At 38.3% G+C, this 26,327-nt stretch overlaps 1 protein-coding gene across 3 annotated transcripts in view; it reads right to left on the bottom strand.

Annotated features, from left to right (window-relative positions):
* Positions 1–26,327, bottom strand: part of LOC125241123 (protein ECT2) — a 65,310-nt gene that overhangs the window by 17,087 nt on the left and 21,896 nt on the right. For 2 of the 3 annotated variants that reach the window (XM_048149454.1, XM_048149457.1), the window contains 12 exons: positions 22,504–22,639; positions 12,784–12,996; positions 9,418–9,561; positions 4,883–6,397; positions 4,414–4,545; positions 4,059–4,329; positions 3,385–3,500; positions 3,053–3,177; positions 2,682–2,852; positions 2,305–2,420; positions 1,763–1,923; positions 936–1,076 (listed from right to left, as the gene is read on the bottom strand). In XM_048149454.1, coding sequence (XP_048005411.1) covers positions 936–1,076; positions 1,763–1,923; positions 2,305–2,420; positions 2,682–2,852; positions 3,053–3,177; positions 3,385–3,500; positions 4,059–4,329; positions 4,414–4,545; positions 4,883–6,397; positions 9,418–9,561; positions 12,784–12,996; positions 22,504–22,639 — 3,241 coding nt within the window. The remainder of the gene's footprint in view (positions 1–935; positions 1,077–1,762; positions 1,924–2,304; positions 2,421–2,681; positions 2,853–3,052; positions 3,178–3,384; positions 3,501–4,058; positions 4,330–4,413; positions 4,546–4,882; positions 6,398–9,417; positions 9,562–12,783; positions 12,997–22,503; positions 22,640–26,327) is intronic. The other variant, XM_048149458.1, reaches the window with a different exon arrangement.

The following is a 26,327-nucleotide window of genomic DNA, read 5'->3' on the forward strand; positions in this document are numbered from 1 at the left end:
ATTTAAATTTACTTGCCACTGGTTTAAACAGCTTTAAATATATTTTCTTTTACACATATCACTCTCTCCATAATGTTTATTAAAAGCGCGAAATAGCGCTGCCAACTTAGGGTATATATATGCCACCTTAGACAACTGGTGCTAGGGGTACGTTTGAACACATATAAAATGCAAAAAAATGTCATAAAAAGGAAAAACTCATTGATTCATAAAATTAGGCATAATGTTCTATTCTCTAGATGTAGATTTAAATGTAAATTAAGTTATTTAATTTTTATGCCTGTGGTGTCGGTTTCGCTGGAATGACCCCTTAATCGATTACAATGCATTGTTGGATAATCTTCTCGAGGCTTCCCTACGCCTCAGTAGGGTTAGAGCCGGCGTAGCTTTATTTGACGTTCACATGAGCATTGTAATATGCCTACTTGAAAAATAAATATTTCATTTTCAATGCTGGGTTTACACGGGCTTACATTACAATGCATTGTTGGATCATGCTGGGTTTACAAGGGCTCAGAAACTAATGCTTAGTGCGTGTCACTAATACTTGTCACAAATGTCGCATGCGTGTAAACACATTGTACAAGTGCTTAGTTTTAGTGCAAGTCAATAGAAGTCAGTTCTATTAACTAAGTGACAAGTATCTTTCTAGTATCGGCAAAAAATCTACTAATACTTGTGACTTTTCAAGTGGTGTAAACATTACTGACAAGTGAAGTTTAACTACTCCAGTGATTAGTTTACTTCGTTACCATGGTGATATCTTGTAACTAATACTATTTCTTATTAATCTAACACCCATGTGTAGACGGCTACTTGCCACTTGTCACTTTGCTGACAAGCCCCTAATAACTAATACTAATGACAAATACTAAGCCCGTTTAAACTTACCATTAATGGTAAGTTACTTTAGGAACAGAATTATTAAAACTTACTTTTGATCGTTTTTTGCAAACTTCCATCGTGTCGGTAAATAGAAACAGTACGAGATGGTCACCTCGACCAGAAAGCTCTTTCGATAATTCGACTACTTCGCAGCGAGCTATGAACGATCGATGTGACGATACCAGATGCGCCTGCAATAAAAAAAATGATTACAGCCTCAGCAGCGCAAAATTACGTAGCTATAACCTAACCACAAAATTAAAATTTTGAAAAAACCCCCGACCGCGACATAGTGGACCGATTTTCATGAAACATGGCTAAGAACAATCCCGAGTCCCGACTAACTCAGCTTTCAAACAAAAAAAAAACTAAATCGAAATCGGTTCATCCGTTCGGGACCTACGATGCCACAGACAGACACATACACCGACAGACAAACAGACAGACAGACACGTCAAACTTATAACACCCCGTCGTTTTTGCGTCGGGGGTTAATAATTAGATTAAGGTTGGAATATAGTTCATTAATATTTTAATCGAGGGTGCAATATGTTAAGGTTAAGACGATATGAAATCTCGCATGCGAGTTTCAATTCAATGCAGCATTTGTCTCGCGGGTCGCGCGATAAACGATAAAACATCAGGCCGTCCTCTTCGCACTATTTGTAAGTGCGATATGGACGACCTGATGTTGTCATAACCCAGATCGCATGCGAGTTGGAGTGCCATTAAATGAGCCTTAAGGATTATTATACAAGTTGCAGTCGAGGGTATAGTTTGCATCGAGACAAGAATGTTGCAGTTATTATAATGTAGCGAGTGTGATATTGGTAAGGTAGCGCTTATGTGCCATCGAGTAAGATGTTGAGTGCGGTACCGGACACTGGTCGATGTCGTTGTAGATGTCGAACATCTGCAGCTGGCCCTCCGTCTTGCGCTTGTCCTCGTTGATGTGCGACATCACCTCCCGCAGCCCCGCGAGCGCCGCCACCAGCGCGCCGTGGTCCGGGTTGTTCTTGTGCGTGTGTTTAAGGATATCTGTCCACACACATTACACATATCGTATTTGACTACAGCAAACATTTTTTTGTGCAATGCAAGAATCTTAAATAAGTCGCAAAAAGCAAGCGATACAAAAATGTACAGTCAAGTGTAAAAATATGGGTGCGTACAACTTATCAAAAATATGTCCCATAGCACTTTATGTCGGCGGAATAAGGTCTCGGTTCATATTTTTGAGCGGATAAAATCGATACGTATTTTTGCACTTGACTGTAACACATATTCACGCAAATTCAAGGATATCGTTATAGGATTATCTGTTAATATTATGTAAATTTCAGTAGCTGAAAGGATTTTGACCGGCTTATTTATTCATAAAGAATTGAGTATTTCAATTTATCAAATATATGTTCTTACCGTCAAGTAGTAACCTAATACTGGGTAATCGCTGAACTGGTCTTATTAAAAGTTCTTGTAAACTTTGCCTGCCACACTCTGGTTTGGTCTGACAAATTTTCAAGAATGCATGAAATCTGCAAGGAATTAAGACACGTTAATAATATGTCTATGCAACTTTAACATCCACCCGCCTTCGTCAGTTTTCCGTGATCATGATGCATGCAACTGCGTCGAAATATCGGGAGCTCGACAAAAATCAAAAAGGTAATCACGGTCTATATCCCGGTCAATATAAGTCTAATGAAAATAACCGTGAATCATTCAAAACTCTTAACGTTAATAATACATTAAAGACATCTTTATATTAATATTCAAAAATACATTTGGTCAAGTACCTTGGGTTCTCACGGTCGCACTGTTGCAGCATTTCCTTGGTGTTTTCGAAGAAGTTGACGAAGGGCGGGTAGGCCTTGACCATGTCCGGCGTGTACTTGAGCATGAGGCGGCCGATGCTCACCTCCTCGCTCCAGTGCGCCTGCGTGTACCGCAGCTCCTCCAGCATCCCTCTGTACCACACAACTCTTTATTACGCCATACACACATTCACAACCATTACAACATATACTATATACACTTATGTACCACTTTACATTGCCAAAAATGTTGGCATATCTTTGGTTTGGAGATACATGTAATAAGGACGATGGTCTACTCCTCTAGTGTCAAAAAAGGATTTCGTAAAGTACCGTGCATATTTATAACTTACTGGTGGAGTTCATATATGGGCGGTAAATTTCCAAATATAATTTTTAGTTCTGTATTGTTAAGCAATGCCATTTTTCCATTGCTGTTGTCCTCTTCAGCCATGTCTTCCAAAGGTTGTTTAAACATCTGAAAAGGAGAGATGTGTCAATGTCCAATGTTAACATCACACAAAAGGAGGGTAATTATTTCTATTTATTCTGGTCCGCAAGTAAGTAAAAAAGGAAGTTTATATTGAAAACTTTACTAATACTTGTGATTTTTCTTTCTTTCTTCTCTTTATGACCATGTTTGGGATAATATTAATATGATTTGATTTGTTATTGATATACTCACAGTTACAATTGTGTGTAAAATCCCAACATAATTGGATTCTGTTTGAAGGAGTTCCATAAACACTTGCTGCCTAGGGGACATTAGTTTTCGAACTACATTGTCGGGTACTTCAGATTCTGAAAATGGAAGCATCAATATGTCAGTAGTGTATGATTTAATCATGAAAGCTCAACAATGGGCCGGTTGCACCAAACCGTCTGTCACCGTTAAAGCATTCGTTACATTTTATTGTATGGGAAGTTCCATAGACATCTGCTGCGTGACGATGATGTGTCTGTCAAATGTGGTTGATGCAACTGGCCCTAAGTGCAATAAGCAAGTCTATGTCAAAAACTTGCGAAGAGCGATACATCATATAAAAGGCGCGCTGCGGCTGTACGCCACCGTGCGTCACCAGGGGCCCATTTCTCGAACGACATTAGGCTAATATTATTAGTACACGAACTCTCAAATCGTATGGGTTGCCATGACAGCACACTAATATTATTAGACTAATAACTTTCGAGAAATAGGCCCCAGGGGCCCATTCCTCGAACGATATTAGACTAATATTATTAGTGGGTTGTCATGGCAACCTATACGATTTTACAGTTCGTGGTCTAATAATATTAGTCTAATGTCGTTTGAGAAATGGGCCCCAGCAGTAGAACTCTTCATCGATTGGTGTAGTTTACCTTCTAACAACTGTTTGCTGTCAGGTGAGGGCGTGTAGTCTAGCAGCATGTTCCCGGACAGGCTGAGCACCGTGTCGCTGAGCGACGAGCGTCGCTTCTGCAGCGCGGCGTCCCCGCCACGCAGCTTGCGCTTGCGCTGGCGGTGCAGGTGCGCCGGCGTGCTGCCCGCCGCGCCCGCCGCGCCGCCCACCTCGTCCGCGCCGCCGCCCGCGCCGCCGCTCGCGCCCGCCACGCCTCCCACAGATGACCTTCGAGACACTTCGTCCAGGTACTGCTCAGAAACAGACATATTAAAATTATTCTCCTATATTGTAATAATAGAGAATACCAAGTCATGCCAGGCTATCTTCCTTACATCTTTGAAGAGGTAATCCCTTTCATCCTGCGATTCTTCATTCTGTACTGAAGCCCAGAACCATTCAGCTTTGACAACGTGCACTCGCGGCGAACACTCCGGCGCGACAGCTGTGTTGTGCTCGTCCACCACCTGGATAATAATGAATGATATACTTCTACGATAAGGAGATGTAAATTGTCTCACAGGATAAAATGTCTTTAATAACTTATATTTTCCATTTTGTAATCCATTGCTTATGCTAGCATGTTTTCGTGCACGCCCTTAACATCAGCTAGCCATACTAATGCCTATAAAAACGTTATGTTTACGAAGACTGCATGCATACGAGCGAAGAATCATCCGAGTGCGAGGGTGTCTCGAACGGGTATGCGTGTTTGGCAATAATCTAAATGAGAGCCATCAAATGTCTGTCTGCATGATAAGCATGTCTAATATTTAGTAATACTAAATTAAATGGGGTTAGTACCGGCAACGATATTCCATGGCATTGCGATATGGCGCGGACGTCACGGATGGGAGGCGTCGAGGCGAGCGGCAGCTGGTCGCGGAGGGGTCGAGATGTGAAGGGAACAAGAGCGGGCGCGGGAACAGGAGCGGGAACAGGAGCCGATAAGGGCGCAAACCCGGAGTTGGAGGATGCATGGGAAGAGACGCTCGCGGGGCGCATGTCGAGTGCTCCACAAATGGAGTGCCTGTGTGCGCGCAGCCCTACACTCTGTGGCGTTTTAAATGTAACCGATTCATCTAGCTCGTCGACATCCACGTCGTTTTTAACGTGGTTGGCCATGTCCGTGCTGTCTATTGTGTCTACTTGGACAGGGGATATATCTAAGTTCATGTCGTCAATATCTTTATTTGGTGTCGATACAAAATTAACGAGGTCACATGCACTTACTTCTACAGTATTTCTTTCAGGCCTTTTCTCATATTTCTTTTTCCTCTCACTTCTAAAAGACGCAGTGAATGACTTGACGCTCCTGCGTAATTTTGATGCTGATTTAACTGTTTTGGAACTGCGTATTGATGCGAAAGAAATATCAAAGAAACCAGATTGCTTACTAGTGTTTATCGAACAAATCGACGTGTTATCATCTTCTCTGATGGGGGATGAAGTGGACGCAATGAATTCACCTGCAGGGTCAGTCGGTTTTACACTGTCCGGACTTACGGGTTCTATAGTTATGTCGCCAGTTGTTTTGGATACTGAATCTTTCTTTGTTCTTTTGAAAATTGTAGGTCTATTTTTAAACTTAAATGAATCTTTTATTTTAAGCCTCTTAATAGATTTCCAATGGCTATCTTCGCACTTATCCGGAGAAAGGTTGGTATCGACAGGGCTCACTTGAAAGCTTGAATCTGTAGAATTTCGACTTCTCTTTTTTCCAGAACTGATTGTAGTTGTCGATTGCTGCAACTCTTTGCTTCCTGTTGAAATAGGAAGTAAAAAAGCGGGTTCTTCTTTACAATCTAAATCACATAAACTCTTTGTAAGAGAAGAATGCAGAGACCCCGCCTCCGTGAGGCAGTCTACGAGATTAAACATGTTAATTGACTTATTTCTAAAGACCTCTCTCTTATCTTTGGCGTTCAATCTGACAGCGCCTTGTATCGTCAGCGAGGCATGCTTGTTCTCTTTGTTGTGTGCAGGCGGCGAGGTGTCGGAGTCAGGGTGTGGCCGGTGGTGGCGGGTGGAGTGCGCGGCGGCGGTGTTGCAGTCGGGGCAGTCGCGGCCGGCGCGCAGCTGCGCGCGCGCGAGCTGCAGGCGGCGCTCGGCCTCGTCCCCCGGCTCGGCGCCGGGCTTGGTGGGCGTGCCGCTGGCGCGCCGCCCCGACAGCCGCGCGGAAAGTCTACGGTAAATAGAGCTCTTCGGAGTGCTCTGAGAGTTGGGTGATGCGCGAGAGGGTTTCGACGAAATGTTAGGAGTACTGGGTTGGGGTGATAGGATAAGCGAACGACCGAAAGTCTCCCCATTGGCCATTACCTGAAACATGTGTGAAACACACCACGCAATGATGTAATGAAGCCATTCCAGTACAAACATGCACAAAAGTTTTATTATTGTTGAGATAGAGCAGTTAAACACAGGGAAGCAGTCACCTATACTTTTGACAAGTTAGTTACTATCCGAAATGAAAAGCCCGCTTTCTGAATAATTTTGAGTGCACATAAAACTATACCAGTGAAAACAAGAAACATATAAACAATAATTACGTTATATTTTTACACAATGCGGTATTTGAAGTAGGTGTGCAACTACGTGACAAGATAAATAAACTGAGATACTAAACTAAATGTGCATTTAACAACACTCTTGCCTGATGGAATAATTGTCATAATTATCTTTGCGTTAGATATAGCAATTGCTGATCATTTTATTCACTTTAAATATTAATCGTTGAATATAATTACATTATAGCGTTAACTTAAGCTTACGCACCAATTGAAAATTTAATTTCTTTTTCATCAATTATATAGGTGGCTCTATGACTATTGTGAGCGGTAGCTGCTATTAACTGTCTAATGTCCTAACTGCTACATTCGCTATTATCCTTGTGCCACTACAATAAAAACTATTGGTAGAGAAGTTTTATCAACAAATTGTAAGTTAAACATTGTATGATTGCACATCTCAATGTACATTGTGATATTAAGGAACCCATCGGGGGCAACTTCTGATAAATTAGAATGATTTTCCATCAAACAACAAGTGTTGCATCGGTGATAAAAACAAGATTGCAAAGCATTACAATAATAGGTGATGAACATAATAAAAGCAAACAATGGGTCGACTTCGCGGCGTGCGGAACGGTTTGTGGTGGATACAACAGAACTAAAGTATAAAGATCATGCAATCCTGTCGATGGTCTAATGAAACCCGAAATTATACGTAACTAAAGTAAATATTAACAAAAATCGATATTTATAAAAATGGGAGACGTTGCGCCATTGGCTAAAAAGTTACACAGTTAGTTATTAATATATCTACAGCAATTTAGAAAACGAGCCTTATCGATAAAACTAAAGATTGCCAAACACCTTAACATGAGGTTAAAATATCAGAATGGAAAATTGTCCCCTTTTTTGCATCAAATTACAATGTACCTGTACAATAAACGGCGATAAAGAATGCAAATCGGTCTTTGGAAAGAAACACGCCATATAAGCAAGAAAGAGACGACGCTCTACGAAGACGAAATCGATGTGCAATCATTATCGCCGGATACTGTACGTCTCGTCTTATGAACGACACTCGTTGTCACTTGTGCTGTCAGATTCTTTCGCTTTTAGTCAATTATCAGTTTCTATTCAGTACACATTACATTAAGTTTCTTTCGATTATAGGATCATTTGGTAATGTAATGAGTTTCAAAAGCCAAAAATACTCAATAAGATGTTTCGCAAGATCTACTTTGGATCAATAATATCTATTGATTTTATGTGTAACATTAATGGCGGGAATCTAAAAGCGATGAATGATATTATACTACGTGGCACCTATGTACAAAATAATATAATCGTTCGTAGGTCGCCACAATCGTGACAGCAAAACTATATACATATTCAGTTTGTCACACTCAGAAAAAACACCAAGCATAGAAGGAGACTAGGAAACTATCAACAAAAATCGATGAGAGTTTCTGATTATCAATTTTTTTATACTTAGTAATTAAACTAAAAAGAAGTTATTTATAAAAATAATAAAATATGAGACGAATGCAGAAATTGACTATAACTTCCTAATATATAATTTGGAATTTATACCTTTATTTATGTTTCCTAATTCATCTCGAAATGTAAGAATCTTCACGAAATACAAAGTTCTGTTGGAGCCAAGTCTAGAACTGGTAGAGAATTGATTTGTATCTGCTTAAAGTTTTATTAATAATTTGCCACGTAAACATGCCACGGCGGTGACAAACAAACGCGAGGCTCGCATGATGCTAAACAGCAAGCGTAACCTATTGTTATCAGTACCCACCAAGTAAAGATGGCTTGGTGGCGCTTTTGTAGGTAAATACCTACATTAACCCGAATATAACTATCTCTTTAAATATACATGACAGCCAGTTTCATGGGCTCACAGCAACATTAAGCAAAATTATGCCCGTGCAAAAGAGACAGCAATAGGCAGGTCAATTAAAAGCGTCTCATCTTTACCTACATCAACATGAACAATTTACAGACTGCAGTCAAGGGCAAAAAGACAAGGCCTTGAATGGCCTTAATCCGCCCTGCCCAGCGACCCACACTACGGTACATTGGGGAAATCTTTGGAAAATAACAATTTAATAAAATCTTGCAATAAGTTTCGTTAATAGTACAACAAAAAAGTTATAAAGGTATAAATGGCAGACGCAGTGTCAAAACACATTCTCTACCAGCTTAATTATAATAATATTCTCTCGTATATTATAATAATATTCTCTCGTCTTTCTTAATGTTATAAAATTATAAATCTAAGTAACGAATTTATATAAGGGAATAAATTAAAATGGTCACTACAATCGACTAGAAGGGTAAAACGTTATTTTGACAAATAAGCCCAAGTTTACATAAAAACATGTCATACTGCAACCCTGAACATAGAACTTGCAATTAGGAGGCACACCAGGGCCCAATGCAACTGCTGCAAGTACGGGGATGTATGATGTCAAGCCAGGAAAGATGTATGTGATTTTGCAGTGACAGCAGGCGGTTAGAGCGTCGCCGTCTGGCGTGATAAAATGACAGTTTTCCTTCATATTGCTTCTTTCATCTGTTCTGTAACATTGTCTAGGCACCATCAGATATATCTGAGGGACCGGAGCGCGCACAAATATTTGAACACGCCTTGACAGTAGAGACGTATGTTCAGATATTTGTGAGCACCTTGACCGCTCCGATATATTTGATGGCGACTGTCCCACGGACGGAGGAAGGTTTAGTATTGTCATAACCTAGGTATTGGAGTGGTCCACAAGACAAGTATGGTTCGCTAGAGATGTAAGCGTAGTGACTTACGACGTGCGTGCAGTCGGGGTCGTCGAGCGGGCAGGCGGCGCCGCCGTTGCTGGCCAGCACGTCGCCCATGTGCTGCGTCTCGTCCTCGGGGAACCCCACGAAGCACACGCGCGCCCCCGCGAACACTTTCAGTTTGTGTTCTTTCTGAAAATTATAATTTACTCATTAGCGTGGGTTACAACGACATACTAACACCGCTGGCCGGTGCAGCCTAATATTCGGCGACACCTTACACAGATCAACCTAGCCCTAGCCTATGTACTATGGGTGCCAGGCGACGATATAAATACTTATATAAATAGATACATACTTATATACATAGAAAACTTTTTCGGCACTGTTTGTCTTTTATGTATTCCATCTATTGTATCTTTTGATGTAATGACTGTTTGTTGTCATAATAAAATAAAATAAATAAAAAAATAAGAAAACATCCATGACTAGGGAACAAATATCTGTGTTCATCACACAAATAAATAGCTTTACCTTCCAGGACAATGTTAAGTTTCAAAATTATATATTTTGGCAAATGCTTCAAAATCGCAATAATATCTGCTTAAAGTGATAATCCATATGTCTAATTTTTGATCAAATGAGACACATTGCAGTCTCATTCTCTTAAACAAAATATGAGAAGCAAATAAAAAAAGAAAGAATCGGTTAATTTTGGCAACTATGGAAAGGATCAAATTTTTTTTAATAAAACAACAGTCAGATTGTAAAAAAAAGCTTTCATTTAATATTAGATTGCATAACAACCCAAAATAATTTTTAAGAAAAAAAAACCGTCGCCTTTCGGGTTCTGGTGAAAGTTACTTGCGAATGTTGGATTATGTAGAAATGTGTAGGTATTTTTTAAAACTGCTTTTAATGCTTTAATTATTAGATGGCAACATAAATGAATATACGTATAACGTTAAGGTTTGAGGAGTTTCCTCAATTCCTCATGAATCCGATATTATATTATAAGAAATCGAAGCTTGACAAACTTTGACTTGAAAACTCAATATGATTAACAAACATAACTAAATAAATAAATGTCACTGTTCTGAACTTAAATGCATGCTTTTCTTGCAAAAATACCAAAGTCACTTATGAGTGTGCCGTTCAGATTTGAGGAGTACGGTTCTGACTATCATCAGCAGTTCCACTGCACCAAATGTCACTGTTCTGGACGCAAGTGCATGCTGTTCTTATAAAAATACCAAAGTCACTATAAGCGTGCCGTTCAGATTTGAGGAGTTCGGTTCTGACCATCAGCAGTTCCACTGTACCAAATGTCACTGTTCTAGACGTAAGCGCATGCTGTTCTTATAAAAATGGCAAAGTCACTATAAGCGTGCCGTTCAGATTTGAGGAGTTCGGTTCTGACCATCATCAGCAATTCCGCTGCACCAAATGTCACTGTTCTGGATGAAAGTGCATGCTGTTCTTATAAAAATACCAAAGTCACTATAAGCGTGCCGTTCAGATTTGAAGAGTTCTATTCTGGCCATCATCAGCAGTTCCACTGCACCAAATGTCACTGTTCCGTACCTAAATGCATGCTGTTCCTTTAAAAACACAAAAATCACTATATGTATGCCTTTCTGATTCGAGGAGTTCCCTCGATTTCTCCAGGATCCCATCATCAGAACTGGGTTCTGAGAAAAATGGGACCAATCTGTATGCATATAGATTCAATTAAAAAAAAAATTCAAAATCGGTCCAGTAACGACGGAGATATCAAGGAACAAACATTAAAAAAAATAAAAAAAATAAAAAAAAAAAAACATACAGACGACTTGATAACCGTCCTTCTTGAGATATGAGGCGACGGTTAAAAATACTGTACATACTCAATTTGACGACCGGTCTGGCTCAGTCGGTAGTGACCCTGCCTGCTAAGCCGCGGTCCTGGGTTCGAATCCCGGTAAGGGCATTTATTTGTGTGATGAGTACAGATATTTGTCCCTGAGTCATGGATGTTTTCTATGTATATACTTTTAATCACAAATAAATAACATATCATATGAGGATTGTAAGATACCACAAATTGTAAGGCGTCGCGGTAGACCTCGCCAGAGATGGCGCGACGAGCTTGACGCCTTTGACGAGGACTGGTGGGAGACTTCAGGGGATAGGGATGCGTGGAGGAGTTTGAGGGAGGCCTTTGCCCAACAGTGGGACAATACGGGCTCTTAATAATAATAATAATGAGGATAGAACATCCTTATACCGATTCTGCTACTAATAGTTCAATTAACCGATGGTAAATTGATCTACTCGTAAGTCGTAGGACGTGCCTTTTGCTCATCCAGGAGGACACACAAGAGATGACCTTAACGTTCTTAATGAAAAGGTGAACTCTTCTACTCTAACATACTGGTTTTTGACTCCTAAAGAAAAGTTATCTATTAGGCGGATCCACACAGAAAGAGGCAGGTAGCGATGTAATATTCAGTGTGAGTACCCTCGTTTTCTTCGGTCGACCGACCTGCCTCGGTCGGGGCAAGTCTATGTTAGAAATTTGTCGCGCGAGCACATTGTTGTCGATCTGCGTCGCTCCGTGTGGACCCGCCTAGAGTGCACTGAATTAGCCTACAATTTCGAATAATTTGGACAAGATGACGACGACAAAATATTACTAATCAAAATTAACTAATGCTTACAGTATCCTTTTAAGTTAATTTAGTAAACTGGGTACTCAATTTCTGCGACTATTCTAAGCAGCACCGGTGCTTGTCACTAGCATTGGGCTTGCACTGAATTTGAATTGCATAAAAAGTGCATTTCTACAAATGCAAGGACAATTCGAGTATTATACCTGTTGGGTAAAAACTCGGCTATTAGGTTATGGTCATGTGCCGTTACAAGGTTTACCAAGGACATTACACTGGCACCCGCAAACAAGCCCGACCTTGTTCTAATTTACCTGTACATGCATATATGCCTTAGCCAGCGGGCCTTCACATTTTGTTTATTGTGCTTAAGGAATACCTCAAGGATCCCTTTAAGACTAGCTCTAAAGGGTAGAGCACTTTAGTGTCCTATTAAAAACTAATTCTACAGTACCTACTCCATTTATTACCAATGCCATTTTCAACCGAAACATAAACGCATTTATTGTATCCTTAGTTTTAAAAACAAAAAAAGTCCTTAAGAGAAATGCGTTTTGTTTCCCGTGCGTGTGAAACTTCCCTTATGCACACGTAGCATTAGGACTCTTTTGTAATGGAAAAAATCCTCGTGCACAATGTATAAGTATACCTTTCTCTGGTCGATAGGCAACATTTTCAAAGAAAATAAGTGAACACAGATATGGACAGTAGTTATTATAATGTACAAGACCTTGGTTGATGAGTTATAAAGGTCTGTGATACTGACTATGACGGCGTCATGCGTAGCGAGGCACTGCGGGTCGTCGCGGCGGCGCCAGCACTCGTCGACCCAGGAGCGCGCCAGCACGGGCAGCCCGAAGCCCGACGCGTACCGGTACTTGTCGCCCGTCGCGGCCGCCGCGATAAGGTGCGTCACTTTGCTCGACATGTCTTTGCGGATCGATCCTCCCATATAGTGTATAAGCGTTATCAGGTACGTCTGTCAACAGATACAAACAAAAAAAAATAAGTAAATACTCTTTTTTTTTAAATACTCCTCGCACTGTGTTATTAATACATATGAATATATGTAACAGGATGTAATATACATAGTAATTTATGATACAGAGCTTTTCAGTCGAGTACCATGATTAAGCCGCGAAGCTTGCTGAGTGGCCTAATAGTACGGTACGAGAGTGAAAAGCTTGATTATATCACTATTACAATACTTTTTCTATGAGTCATCATCTTCATCATCAATGAATGAACAATATCGTCATTAAAGTTAATAGTGTCGTTCACCGTTGAATCCCCTGGTTGAAGTTCCTGGCAACCAATTGTTTGTAATAATAATAACTGTCTCTGATTGGCCGATAACGCTATAGATTAAAAAAAATGTGAATGTGAAATCAGATGCAGAAAAATTTGCCAGGTATCGCAAATTAGTATAGAACTTGTATGAAGTTCTGTTTTTGAAATGATTACAGTTGTCTACAGAGAACTCTATCAAAGTCAAAATCTATCCAAGCAGTATCCAAGACTGAAAAGTTAGCACTTATAGTCTGTGGTGTCCTAATTGACAGATTAAATTCGACGAGTTGAAGAACATAATTTCAGACATGATAGTACCAATATTTTATAGAAATCGTTTCACACAAATATAGGAATACTAGTTTTTGTCCGCTACTTGACCTGTATGGATTTTTTTGTTCCCAATCGTTTTTTGATTTTAATTAAATAGGTTCAGCGGTTTATGCATTCGTAAGAGTGTGAGACTTTCAATCTGGAGGTCGCGGGTTTGAACCCCGACTGGAGCCAATTAGTTTTTCGGAACTTTTGTGTGAAATGTCATTTGATATTTGCCTATAAGCCTAGTTTCCCTTCGGAGTGTAAGATCATATGGCATACAATTTCGTAAAACTGCCTACGCCAAATTTTGGAATTCGTTGTCAAAACAGACCTCGGCTTTCATGAGCCGTGGCAAATACCGGGATAACGCTTGAAGGATGATGATGATGATGAGGTTCAGCGGTTTATGCCTGAAGAAATAACACACAGACAAACAGACACGTTTTCGCATTTAAAATACTAGTATGAATATAGGTGGAATATAGGTTTAACATCATATATTTCGCTAATGCCATGCCGATGCCGCCCAACACCCATGAATCCCGCGCAGTTATGAATAATGCAATGCTTTAAAGTAAAAATTTCGCTTTGCTAGATTCATGTAAACACTATATTATATAATATCTCATTTTAAAAACTTTAAGTGAATAAATCAATGCTACTGAAAATTTATAAATAATGTAATTCATACATAACTAAATCTTTGGAGTTTGTAGCCAATACGAACAAATTTGTTCAGAACTTAATGAACTTTTACATCGGTAAATTGATGTAAAGTTTCATTCATGTCAGTTTATCCATTCAGTTGGACGAGCTTCTTCAAACGTAATTCTTCGCGGACACACAAATGTCCGGGATGTCCGCCCGTTGTTTTTTTACACATTTCTACTACTAGTAGATTGAAGTTTCGTTTATGCTTGCAAGTGTTATATAAAACCAGGAACGATGTTACAAAATTATCAACTCGCTGCTGCTCATGTTAGATTTATAGTAAAACATACGATATTTTGTAGGTACAGTGACCGGCATAAATAAGTGATGATTTCTGTACCCTGTCGCTTTAAGGTGGCTCGCTTTCCATACAAAAAACATCTACCATTTATTTAGTCACCGCACACTACAACTAAATAAAAATATGCGCATACATCTACTATACATTATCCGTCGTCGCGGTAGTGAATGAAATACATTGTTTCATACAGAAATCATGGACAAATCCATGTGAATTTTTTATTAATTTTACGTAAATGTGCTTGCCAAATTTTGTGTACAGACACAGAGCCGTCATATTTCGCGCATTTTTAATTGACATTGTCATCAGTGACACTTGGCTCTTGACAAGTAATTATTAAAGATATTGGTTTAGATAACTCAAGCAGACTCAGAAATAATGACGCATTTTGTCAATAAAGATACATATCGTATATTTCGGCACTGATAATGTAAATCGAAATGGCGTCTTGGTCAAATGCACCGATTATGAAGCAGGAGATTCTGAGTTCCATCCCGCAGTTTTTTTTAATCATTTGAACTTTTTTTGGATTTTTTTTTATATATTTTTTAAATGGAATATTTGACTATTACTATATTGCTTTCCTATTTTTTATTTTCATACAAAAATACAATACAATCCTTTATTATGCCTTTGTTGATAAAATAAAATATTACACGTCTGGTATTTATAATTACATTATACATAGGTCAAAGTGTGGGCATAGTATTAGGTAATGTATTGCATTTACTGAGCTGGTTGACCTATGTTATTGTTGTGTGAATGTTTTTCTTCAACAACTAAATGGTTATATACAAGAATATGGGTAGCTTTTGCACATTGTAAATTTTCCTCAGTCACCCGTTGACCACGAACGCTGTAAAAGTGTTCGAAACATCGGGATGAATTTTAAACTCATTATACGCGATTTAATCCGTTTTCATAGTTTTTATTTCATGAGTAACTATCGCGGTAACTGAAGACAATATTAACTAAATGGTTACAAATAATAATTATCATCAAATTATCATCAATATAATCTGGTCCAGGCAGGCAATTATGGTCACGCGATAAATGATAAAACATCTGGCCGTCCCTATAATCGCACTTACTAATAGTGCGACAGGGACGGCCTGATATTTTATCGTCTATCGCGCGACCATGCTACCCGTGCTGTACTAGCTTTAGCCCGCGGCTTCACTTGCGTTAGAAAGAGACAAAAGTAGCATATGTCACTCTCCATCCCTTCAACTATCTCCACTTAAAAAACATGTCAATCCGTCGCTCCGTTTGGCCGTGAAAGACGGACAAACAAACAAACATTATCTTTGGTGAAACAACGAATTCTTCCACTTCAGATTATAGAGTAACCAGCTTTTCCCATTTATAATAAACTAGCTTTTGACCGCGGCTTCGCTCGCGTAAGAAAGAGACAAAAAGTAGCCTATGTCACTCTCCATCCCTTCAACTAAATCCCCTTAAATAATCACGTCAATTCGTCGCTCCGGTTTTGCCGTGAAAGACGGACAAACAAACAGACACACACCCTTTCCCATTTGTAATATTAGTATGGATTTGACATTATTATTTATATTTAAATAATTATATATGTATAGCCCAATTTCGTCAGTAACAGCGTGTTATGTAATGGCGTCGTTGGGTAACAGTCGTCTGTCACGCCGTGAAGGTGCGTTCGATTCCCAGCATTCTATAAACTTTTTGTATTTTTTTGGATATAAAATTTCGTTTTTTTTATTGACCGAGCAAGAATGGAGAGCCGAAGGTATCAATTTTATCTTAGAGAACATATTGAATTTTTTATTGTCATTTTGATTTTCTATTTATTAAGTTGAGATATAAAACAAAACTTTTAATACCCTCGCTAAATATAATATTTTATCGAAATTACTCCTTAGATAAAAAAAGTCCACTTGAGTTTTTAAAGCATTACGTTACTCAGTTAACTATTGCATTTTCATTTACTAATTTAAGATTTCAAAAGCGATTTGAATACCCTTGCTCCATCGAAAATAAACAATTAGAAAAAAAAATCATTCGAATCGTAGTTTAGAAACTAAAATTTATTTATACTTTTTGGAATTTTTTAAAATATCAGATTAGGATAATTATGTTAGAAATTCTGAGTTCGACGAACCCAAAAATTATTACTATGTAAGATAATAGGTTTTTAATCTTTTTTGTGGAAAACGCTCAGTAACTACTGTACGAGTACATATACATTTATGTACAATAATAAAACAAAAAATAGTGTCTCATAGTGTTGTGTTCCTGCCGGTGAGTAAGGCTGCCAGAGCTCAACGAGGGTGCGGGGTGCTGACGACGGGAGGACTTACGGAACTAATTTGTTCCGTCTATTGTCCTTTGAGTTGTCGGTAACCCAAACCCTCCTTTGAACTTGTACACTCCTTTTTGCTGTGCACACGCAGCAAAGGGGAGTGTACAAGTTTCTAAAGGGGCGGCAACGCGCATGCGACACTCTTCGAGTTGCAGGCGTCCATAGGTTACGGTGACCGCTTTCCATCAGGCGGACCATATGCTTGTTTGCCACCGACGTAGTAAAAAAAAAAAAAAAAAAAGAGAAAGAGTCCTGGATTCGAACCCAGTACTTCCATGCAAATCATGCGATGGCACGTATTTACCGCAAGGCTATTTACACAAGCTGTCGCCGCGTGAAATTATCGACTAGAAGGAATACAAAAACACTGTTTGTATGTGTGAGTGGTACTTAAAAATAGTGTAAAATAGTAAATTTATCTACATTAAGGGGATTAACGTTACAATGAGAAGTTGAATGTTTGTTGTAATACGTCAATTTTAATATTAAATGTTCGCGAAGCATAATTGAAAGTATATAAATGCCTGTACGACTCCACAAAAAAAATAAGACTGGTAATTTGCAGATTAACGCCATCTAACGCAGCCTGAGCTTCGGGTAACCTAGGCGAGCCACCTTAACGTCGTGTATGAAATTTCATACGAAATTGTCAAACGATTAAAAGCGACAAGGTACAGAAATCATTACTTATTTATGCCGGTCACTGTACACGTAGAATCACAAAACTTGGCACGCATAAAAATTAAAAAATGAAACAATGTATCCGTCATTGTGTAGACTTCGGTATTCAATCAGAATTAATTATATTTTAATTGGTTAATCTGATACACACATAGATTTAGATTCCATTCGGGCCAGCCTACGGGAATCGACCTGTAGGTATAGGTACCTTCCATGAGTTTACAGTCTGACCAAAAAGAGTAGAAATTTAAAAGTGGCAACATCGTAGTATCGTCCCGTTTTTTCACACATATTGATTTGAAAGGAATTTCTACTCATTTTGGGCAGACTATAGGTCGCTGTTACATTAATTAACTTTTTAACAAAAAATAAAACCGCCTTCAAAAATAAGCGCGTTACAAAACACGGAGAAACTAAAAAGCAAAAAATAATAAACCTTTGGAATTCAGATTTATTATCGTATTGCAATAATCTAAACATCCAAATTATAAACAAATCAATTATTTTTGTGGTCGGTACCAGACCTGTTCGTCGCCTTGCTATTGCCTGTTTGTCCCACCCAACCATACACAGGCTGGTACCGACTCCAAAAATAATTGATTTGTTTATAATTTGGATGTTTAGATTATTGCAATACGATAAGAAATCTGAATTCAAAGGTTTATTATTTTTTGCTTTTTAGTTTCTCCGTGTTTTGTAACGCGCTTATTTTTGAAGGCGGTTTATTTTTTGTTAAAAAGTTAATTTATTTGTTGATTTTTAGTGGTTCCTAGTGATATGTATCAGTCCGAATATATGTACAGTAGTGAAAGAATTATCCTTTAACTCCTAACCATTGAGGAGTTGACCTTCCATCATCAGCTCAGCCACATAAAATTACTACCGTCAGGCGTAAATACTGGTGTACCTTTGAAAAATACACTAAAAACATTACATGTGCCTATAACATTTGAAGAGTTCCCTCGATTTCTCCAAGATCCCATCATCAGACACTGACTTGGTGCCAATGGGACCATCTCGGGGTTATACCCGTTCGATCAAAAAAAAAATTTTGAAAATCGGTCCACGATTCTCGGAGATATCGAGTAACATACAAAAAAAAAAAAAAAACATTCAGTCGAATAGAGAACCTCCTCCTTTTTTGAAGTCGGTTAAAAATAAAGAAGATATTTATCTCTTTTTTTTAAATTGACAGTATATTCTTCAAACGCTTCCAGTTCAATCTTTTAATAATGACAAACCTCATTAATGTTTAAATGGCTAATTTATCCATGTCAAATATCAGACATCTGTTAACAAGTGTTAATATGGTTGGATTCGATTTAGTACAGGTCAATTCACAATAGAGGGCATAAATGGAACGAATGAGTGAATGAAAATACGTGTGTAACATATGAACCAATAAAATGGTAGCTCGTGATAGTTACTAGGTATGTCGATACAGTTGTCACTGATACAATCAACGTTTAGTTTATTCCATTCGTGGCCACTTTCGTGAATTGTGTAACCAAACCGCCGCTCACCTTACTTATTTACTTACTTACTTGACTAATCAACAGTATAGTTAACCCCCCTTTAAATATACCCCGTAAATTTGGCCTTGTGATCGTCTAGCGTGAATAAGTAGAACCCTTCGATGTGAACCGCGATAACCTAGATCCTTTAATGAGTATCAGCTGTATTTTTGACTAATATTTAAATTTTTATTTATTTATATTTTAAAGAAGAATAAAGGTTATTGTAGCATAATAATATAGTGTTATAGAAGAGTAGTTTATCAGATTTAGGCCTAGAAAGTTATATGTGAGAAAATTAATGACGTAATGAAGAAAATTTTTAGAATAGAAGTTAGTGAGTGAAACATACATGAAATAAATATTAAAAAATATTTTGGTAATCATCGGCTACGACCTATTAATGGATTCGAGTTGCAGGGCTGCCTTCCGATGCCGTATGAATCCCCTAGCCTGATCAAACCACTTTATCAGGCATCCTAAGCAAGTAAGCCTGAAGGGCTACCTATCTACGAACTAACCCCCTTTTATTTTGTTTTGTTTCTTTTTCCTAGCTAATCCCCCCTTTTCCCCAATACTGCTAATAGACCATAACTTCTCGATCCTTCTAATGTATCATCAAGGCTCCGAGTAGTTGCTACCACTGAGAACGAAGTAAGTAAGTCTAGTAACTCCTTGAAGCTTTTGACTTGTCATCAGTGGACGGCGCTCGCATGCCACTGGGCCCTATAACAAACCTATGCTTTTTATTCCAAAGAATAGTTTGTTTCCCTAACCAACTTGATAGAATTTACCTTGAAAAACTAGTTAGCAACACTCACTGGCTCGATGCCACACGAAGAATCAGAAATTGCTACCACAATTATTAATTTCACTCAAATAAATTAAGTAATAAGAGATTTTATAAATTACCAGTTTTACCACATATTTTAAGATAGTAAACACCACATTTAAAGTCCATTTAAACCATATAAATAGTAGTAGTTAAATTATTTCTCCACAATACACGTTGACCAATTATATTCCAAGACCAATCATAAAAGAACTCTACTTTCATAGAAATAGTGTGTGACTTTACCCTAGTCCTATCGTTTTCCCTACTCTAGCATATCTGAAACACAGACCGTCACTTACCATAGATCTAATGTTCAAAATATGCACAAGTGTATCCCTACCATAAGCTGTACAGTTCAGCCAGCGAAGCTGAGATAGACAACCTATAGGCTTGAGTTCTGATCCCCCCCTCTGCTTTTGCCCGCAGGCTAGGGTAGCAGAGAGTAGATCGCCCTATCTGTGTATATATCCAGTATTCTAGGACACACCAGTACCAGCCACATGAGAGACCCAGCTGTGATCAACTTTACTTAGATGTGGATCGATCACAACCGAAATCCCCAGCGACCAACGCCAGCATGGACTAGAGCACCGAGTAAATAAATATATATAAATATAGGACCCCAGCCTCAAATACTGCCGACTTCAGTGAGCAAGGATTACTCCTAATGTCTTTCGTCAATCGTGAAAGTCCTCACTTCCATCTAACAGTTGGACTCTTTGAGACCGGTGAGAAAATACGCTTTTGTAAGTAAATAAAAGCGCCCAAGCCCTCCACTTGGAACAAAAAGACCCCTAAACGCCTCTTATTTGACACCGTAAGGGAAGAAGCGCCTAGCCGGACAACAGTCTGTCACAAACAATGATCTGGCTTATAACTTTCACAAAATAACCCCATAGAAAATTACTAAATTCAATTTTACTGACCAACTAAACAAACGAGTGAAGTTTCCTTTACGTGCTATAATCTAAGCTTAGTTTTGCAAGAATTACTCCCTACAAAACCAAACACAGACTTATCTCCAAGCACCAGCCATACATCGACCCAGTCTTTGTATTGCTTGACGGCACTCAAGAAACAAAGCACAGAAAACTTCACTATACACATTAATTTGAATGTAACACTACACTATAAATAGAACACTAAAATAACCCCACAACTGACGGTAAAGCAATTCCACCATAGGTCTAAGTCCAACTGTACGACGATATTGTCCCCGCACAATCACACAGAGACACAATTTCAAAGTTTACAATCACTTAGAATAATTTCCAAGTAAAAACAAACAGAGAAATAATAGCAGAACAACTTCACTCACCAGTAACACACGAAAGCCAGAGACACTGTTAGTCTTGTAGATATTTTAAGAATGACGCGCGTCGGCTCGCTCCGATCCTTTTATAGATTCAAAATGAGTGACAAAAGAGCGACAAAAGAGCGACAAAAGAGCTACAAAAGAGCGACAAAAGAGAGACAAAAGGGCGACTGGCGACAAATAACAATGGATAGCCGCTAAATTACACTTATAAGAAAAAGGTCGTAACTGTTTTGTTTACTAAGTCGTACGCCTTAGGCATTAATGTCCAAGACATCTCAGCACGTACGTTTTTGCTTCTCAATAGTAACATCTGCATGACTGCACGTGTTTTAGAGTGAGGTGGAGATATCTTTTGTTGATTCCTAGTACGTAATGAAACATTTTATATTGTGGTAAATATAAATATGCAAATATTACTTTATCAAAGGTTTTTAACCAGTTTTGTAAATCAAATTTGAGGCAAAATATCATTTTTGTTTCCAAATGCTACAATAAACACATCCAGAAAATATATACACTACTTATCATTATCAATTTTTATGACCTATAATTGAAATCAAGATATAATATTGGAACGCTACTCAGTTGACAACTGTCAGTGTCAGTATTCCGTCCATGTGAACGTAGTTTGTTGATAAATACGTTTTTCCAACCTGTTTTGCATCAAATAATAGTGAATTTTATGAGTGAAGACGTGACTATACATGTGATTAAACATCACAGATATTATTTGTTAAAATATCCAATGAAATCTCAAAGAAAATATGCACCAAATAGTTGGTCAAGGAAAAGTTGATTCGCCGTAAGTTTTATATGTAATAACGAGTCAATTTCCTCGTCATAGACGCTTGTTCTGTTACAATTGGCCTGTAGTGGTGTGTAAAAAAAAATCGTTTATTCTCAAAATAAACCCTTTTTTAAGAACATTAAATCTTCTGCCAAACTGCAGGACAGTTTGTTTTGGCAGAGGGGACTCCCTTACATAATCTAAGTGGGTAGAACTATCTAAGTAAGTTTACGCTAGGTACAGTTTTGGTGTATTGCTTACAGAGAGTTTTAACTTCAAATTATCTATGAAAATAACTATCTAAGTGGATAAATTCTAGGTACAGCTTTGATTTACATTTTACAGTAATTTCAACTTAAATTTTTCTAAGGCTGTATGTAAGAAAGCGGTACTTACGAGTTCATCCTTTTTCCGGAAGCCGGAAAAGCATATGACCGCGCCGCGCATTGCGAGCGAGTAGAGCGGGCGCGCGTTGGCCGGCGGCGGCTCCTCGCGCTCCGCGAGCTGAAGCACCGCGGTCGGGGCCAGGACCCTGAAACAATCATATAGCCTCCATTCAACATAGGTTACTAACTACATGATTTTCTTCATACATTTTTGAAATGCACAAATTATGAATAAAGGTCTTTGCCCACTATACCGTACCGATAATTATTTATTGCGTGAACCGATTTGAACCGTTTTTCCTCTATTTGAAAGCAGGTACTTTCATTGTTATTCTGAAAAAAAATACTAATTTCCTTGTAAGTTGCTTTGTTTAAAACTAGTTTATCACTACATAGTATAAAACAAAGTCGCTTTTTTTGTCCCTATGTCCCTATGTATGCTTTAATCTTTAAAACTACGCAACGGATTTTGATGCGGTTTTTTTTAATAGATAGAGTGATTGTAGAGGAAGGTTTACATGTAGGTATAGTACCCGTGCGAAGCCGGGGCGGGTCGCTAGTCTATAATATTTCCGTGCTTATTGATTTTGACTGAGTTATTAGTAGCTTTATAATAAAAAGATGTCCAGATCGGCCTGCGATTATTCAGATAGAATTAATCGGTATAACAAGCTTGTTTGCGCGGACGTGCCATATAATAGTTTCTATTGTTAGTGGCGAACTTGTAAGGATGCATAACACTTGCAAATTGCTTTCACTCGGATGCTTGCATTTTTTCTATGGATCCGCTTGCATGCTTGTAAACATATACCTACCATTTGTGTGTACGTCTTACTTAAATAAAATATACAGGTTAGGTGCAAGAATGTCCCAACAACGAAACTACCTCAGTAGAATGTGGTGAAGTTAATGTCGATCGAACTGTATAGCATGTACGAATTGTTGTTATAAAAATACCAAAGTCACTATAAGTGTGCCGTTCAAATTTGAGGAGTTCCGTTCCAATGATCATCAGAAGTTCCACTGTACCAAATGTTCTGAAAGTAAACGCAAGTTGTTCTTATAAAAATAGCAAAGTCATTATAAGTGTGCAAAGTCATTATAAATCTGAAGATTTAAGGAGTTCCGTTCTGATCTTCATCAGCAGTCCCACTGCACCAAATGTCACTGTTCTGGACGTAAGTGTATGCTGTTCTTATAAAAATACCAAAGTCACTATAAGTGTGCCGTTCAGATTTGAGGAGTTTCGTTCTGACCATCATCAGCAGTTCCACTGCACCAAATGTTACTGTTCCGTACGTAAATGCATGCTGTTCTTATAAAAAATACAAAATTCACCATATGTATGCCTTTCAGATTTGGGGAGTTCCCTCGATTTCTCCAGGATCCCATCATCAGTACTGGGTTCTGATAAAAATGGGACCAATCTGTATACAAATTCAATCAAGATAAATATTTCAAAATCGGTCCAGTAACGACGGTGATATCGTGGAACAAACATTTAAAAAAAAACGGCCAAGAGCGTGTGGGGCTACGCTCAGTGTAGGGTTCCGTAGTTACTCGTTTTTTTTTTTCAAAAACTGTTCAATCTATCAAGTTGAAAATAATTTTCCTAGAAAGTGTTTATGAAGATCTACTTTTGTAATTTTTTTCATATTTTTTTAACTTATGGTTCAAAAGTTAGGGACACATTTTTTTTTACTTTAGGAGCTATTAAGGACTGTTCAATTTACTAAGCGGACACACTAAAACATCTTTAAAATTTGTAATTTAAAAACAATTGATAAACAGTTGACGGTGACGACATGTATTAGAAAAGCTATCAACGTCGATCGCTACATAGTTATTCTTCCATAGTTAATTATATTTCACGATGCAGCGTATTACTTTGAACGATCGCAAAGCAATCTTGCACAAATGGTGTACTGGAAAGTGTTATCTGCAAAAAATCGCAAATATGTACAATTTTTCAAAATCAGCGGTGTTCCAAATCGTTACAAAATTTGAAGAGCATCATAAGCTTGAGGATTTGCTGAAATCTAGGCGTAGAAGAGGTCCGGCAAATCCTCAAGTCGAGGATAAAGTTAGGCAGTTGTTAAAATCGTAAAATTATCTATCGGTTCACCAAATTGTGAAAAAAGCAGGCATTCGCGTAGGTACTGTTCAAAATATAAAAAAATAAATAATATAAAGACTTATAAGAAGCAGAAAATGCAGAAGAGAAGTGCAGATAACAAATTGCGATCCAAAAAATGGTACGGAAAATTGTATAAAATGTTGCTAAAGAATAAATCTCGTTGCATTTTAATGAACGACAGAACGTACGTCAAATTTGACTGTAGTACATTACCGGGACCCAGTCCCACAATGACGTCGTAGGAGAGTATGTGCTAGATGAGGAGAAAACCATAAAAATGGATAAATTCGGGAAAAAAGTACTTGTTTAGCAGGGAATATGTTCCTGTTGCTTTAAGAGTGTATCTTATTTTGCTACTTGTACTATTGGTGGCGAAATTTACAGAAAAGAATGCATTCAAATACGATTTTTTGTCATCCATCCGATACATTATTATCTCTTCTTTGTTTGTGCCTGATTTAGCAAGTGCTGACTATGCTGGTAAGACAGTTGAGCTACTAAAACCAAAAAACGAAGAATTTGTTCAAAAAGAAGCCTATCACCAAATTGTCCAGATCTCTGACTTATCGAGCGGTACTAGACCATTGTTGAGACATACTTACAAAAGAATGTCTGAGAAGATATATTTCTTGATGAATTCAAACGAATGTGGTCTGCAACTTGCCGAAAAGTAGCAAGAAATGATGTGCAGACACTCATGCGTCGTATCCGTATAAAAGTCCGAAATTTTTACCGATGTACTTAATTAAGTTCTTTTTAACCCCCGACGCCAAAACGACGGGGTGTTATAATAAGTTTGACGTGTCTGTCTGTGTGTCTGTCTGTCTGTGTGTGTGTCTGTCTGTGGCATCGTAGCTCCCGAACGGATGAACCGATTTAGATTTAGTTTTTTTTGTTTGAAAGCTGAGTTAGTCGGGAGTGTTCTTAGCCACGTTTCATGAAAATCGGACCACTATGTCGCGGTCGGGGGTTTTTTCAAAGTTTTAATTTTGTGGTTAGGTTAGGTTATTCATATTAAATATTATCTATTACGTTTGTTGTCGTTTTAATAACATTCAGCTAAATAAGATGTTATACTATGCAGAAAAAAAAATGCTTTTTTTAAGTGTCCGCTTAGTAAATTGAACAGTCCTTCCAAAAAATGGTTTAAGTAAACCCCTGTTCATTTTTAAATGCCTATCCAACAATATATCACACGTTAGGGATGAAATGAAAAAACAAATCACTCCCCACTTTACGTGTAGGGGGGGTACCCTAATAAAACATTTTTTTCCACTTTTTATTTTTGCACTTTGTCGGCGTGATTGATATACATATTGCCCATATTGGTACCAAATTTCAGCTTTCTAGTGCTAAAGGATACTGAGATTATCCGCGGACGGACGGACGGACGGACGGACAGACAGACATGGCGAAACTATAGTTGACTACGGAACCCTAAAAACATACAGACGAATTGAGAACCACCTTTCTTGAGATTTGGGGCGGTGGTTAATAAGTAATTATCATAGTGCCTAAACAATACCTTTACGTAGTAGTGCAATGGCTCACATGCCATGCACCTGTGAAAACATAGTGAGTAACCGAAACGCACACGCGTTTCTGTCACGGAGGTAGTAACTTTCGATATTTCGTAATCCATATATATGTATTATAAATGGGAAAGTGTGTGTGGCTGTTTGTCTGTCTTTCACGGC

This window comes from Leguminivora glycinivorella, chromosome Z (assembly GCF_023078275.1).
Source record: "Leguminivora glycinivorella isolate SPB_JAAS2020 chromosome Z, LegGlyc_1.1, whole genome shotgun sequence".
Taxonomy (NCBI): Eukaryota; Metazoa; Arthropoda; class Insecta; order Lepidoptera; family Tortricidae; genus Leguminivora; species Leguminivora glycinivorella.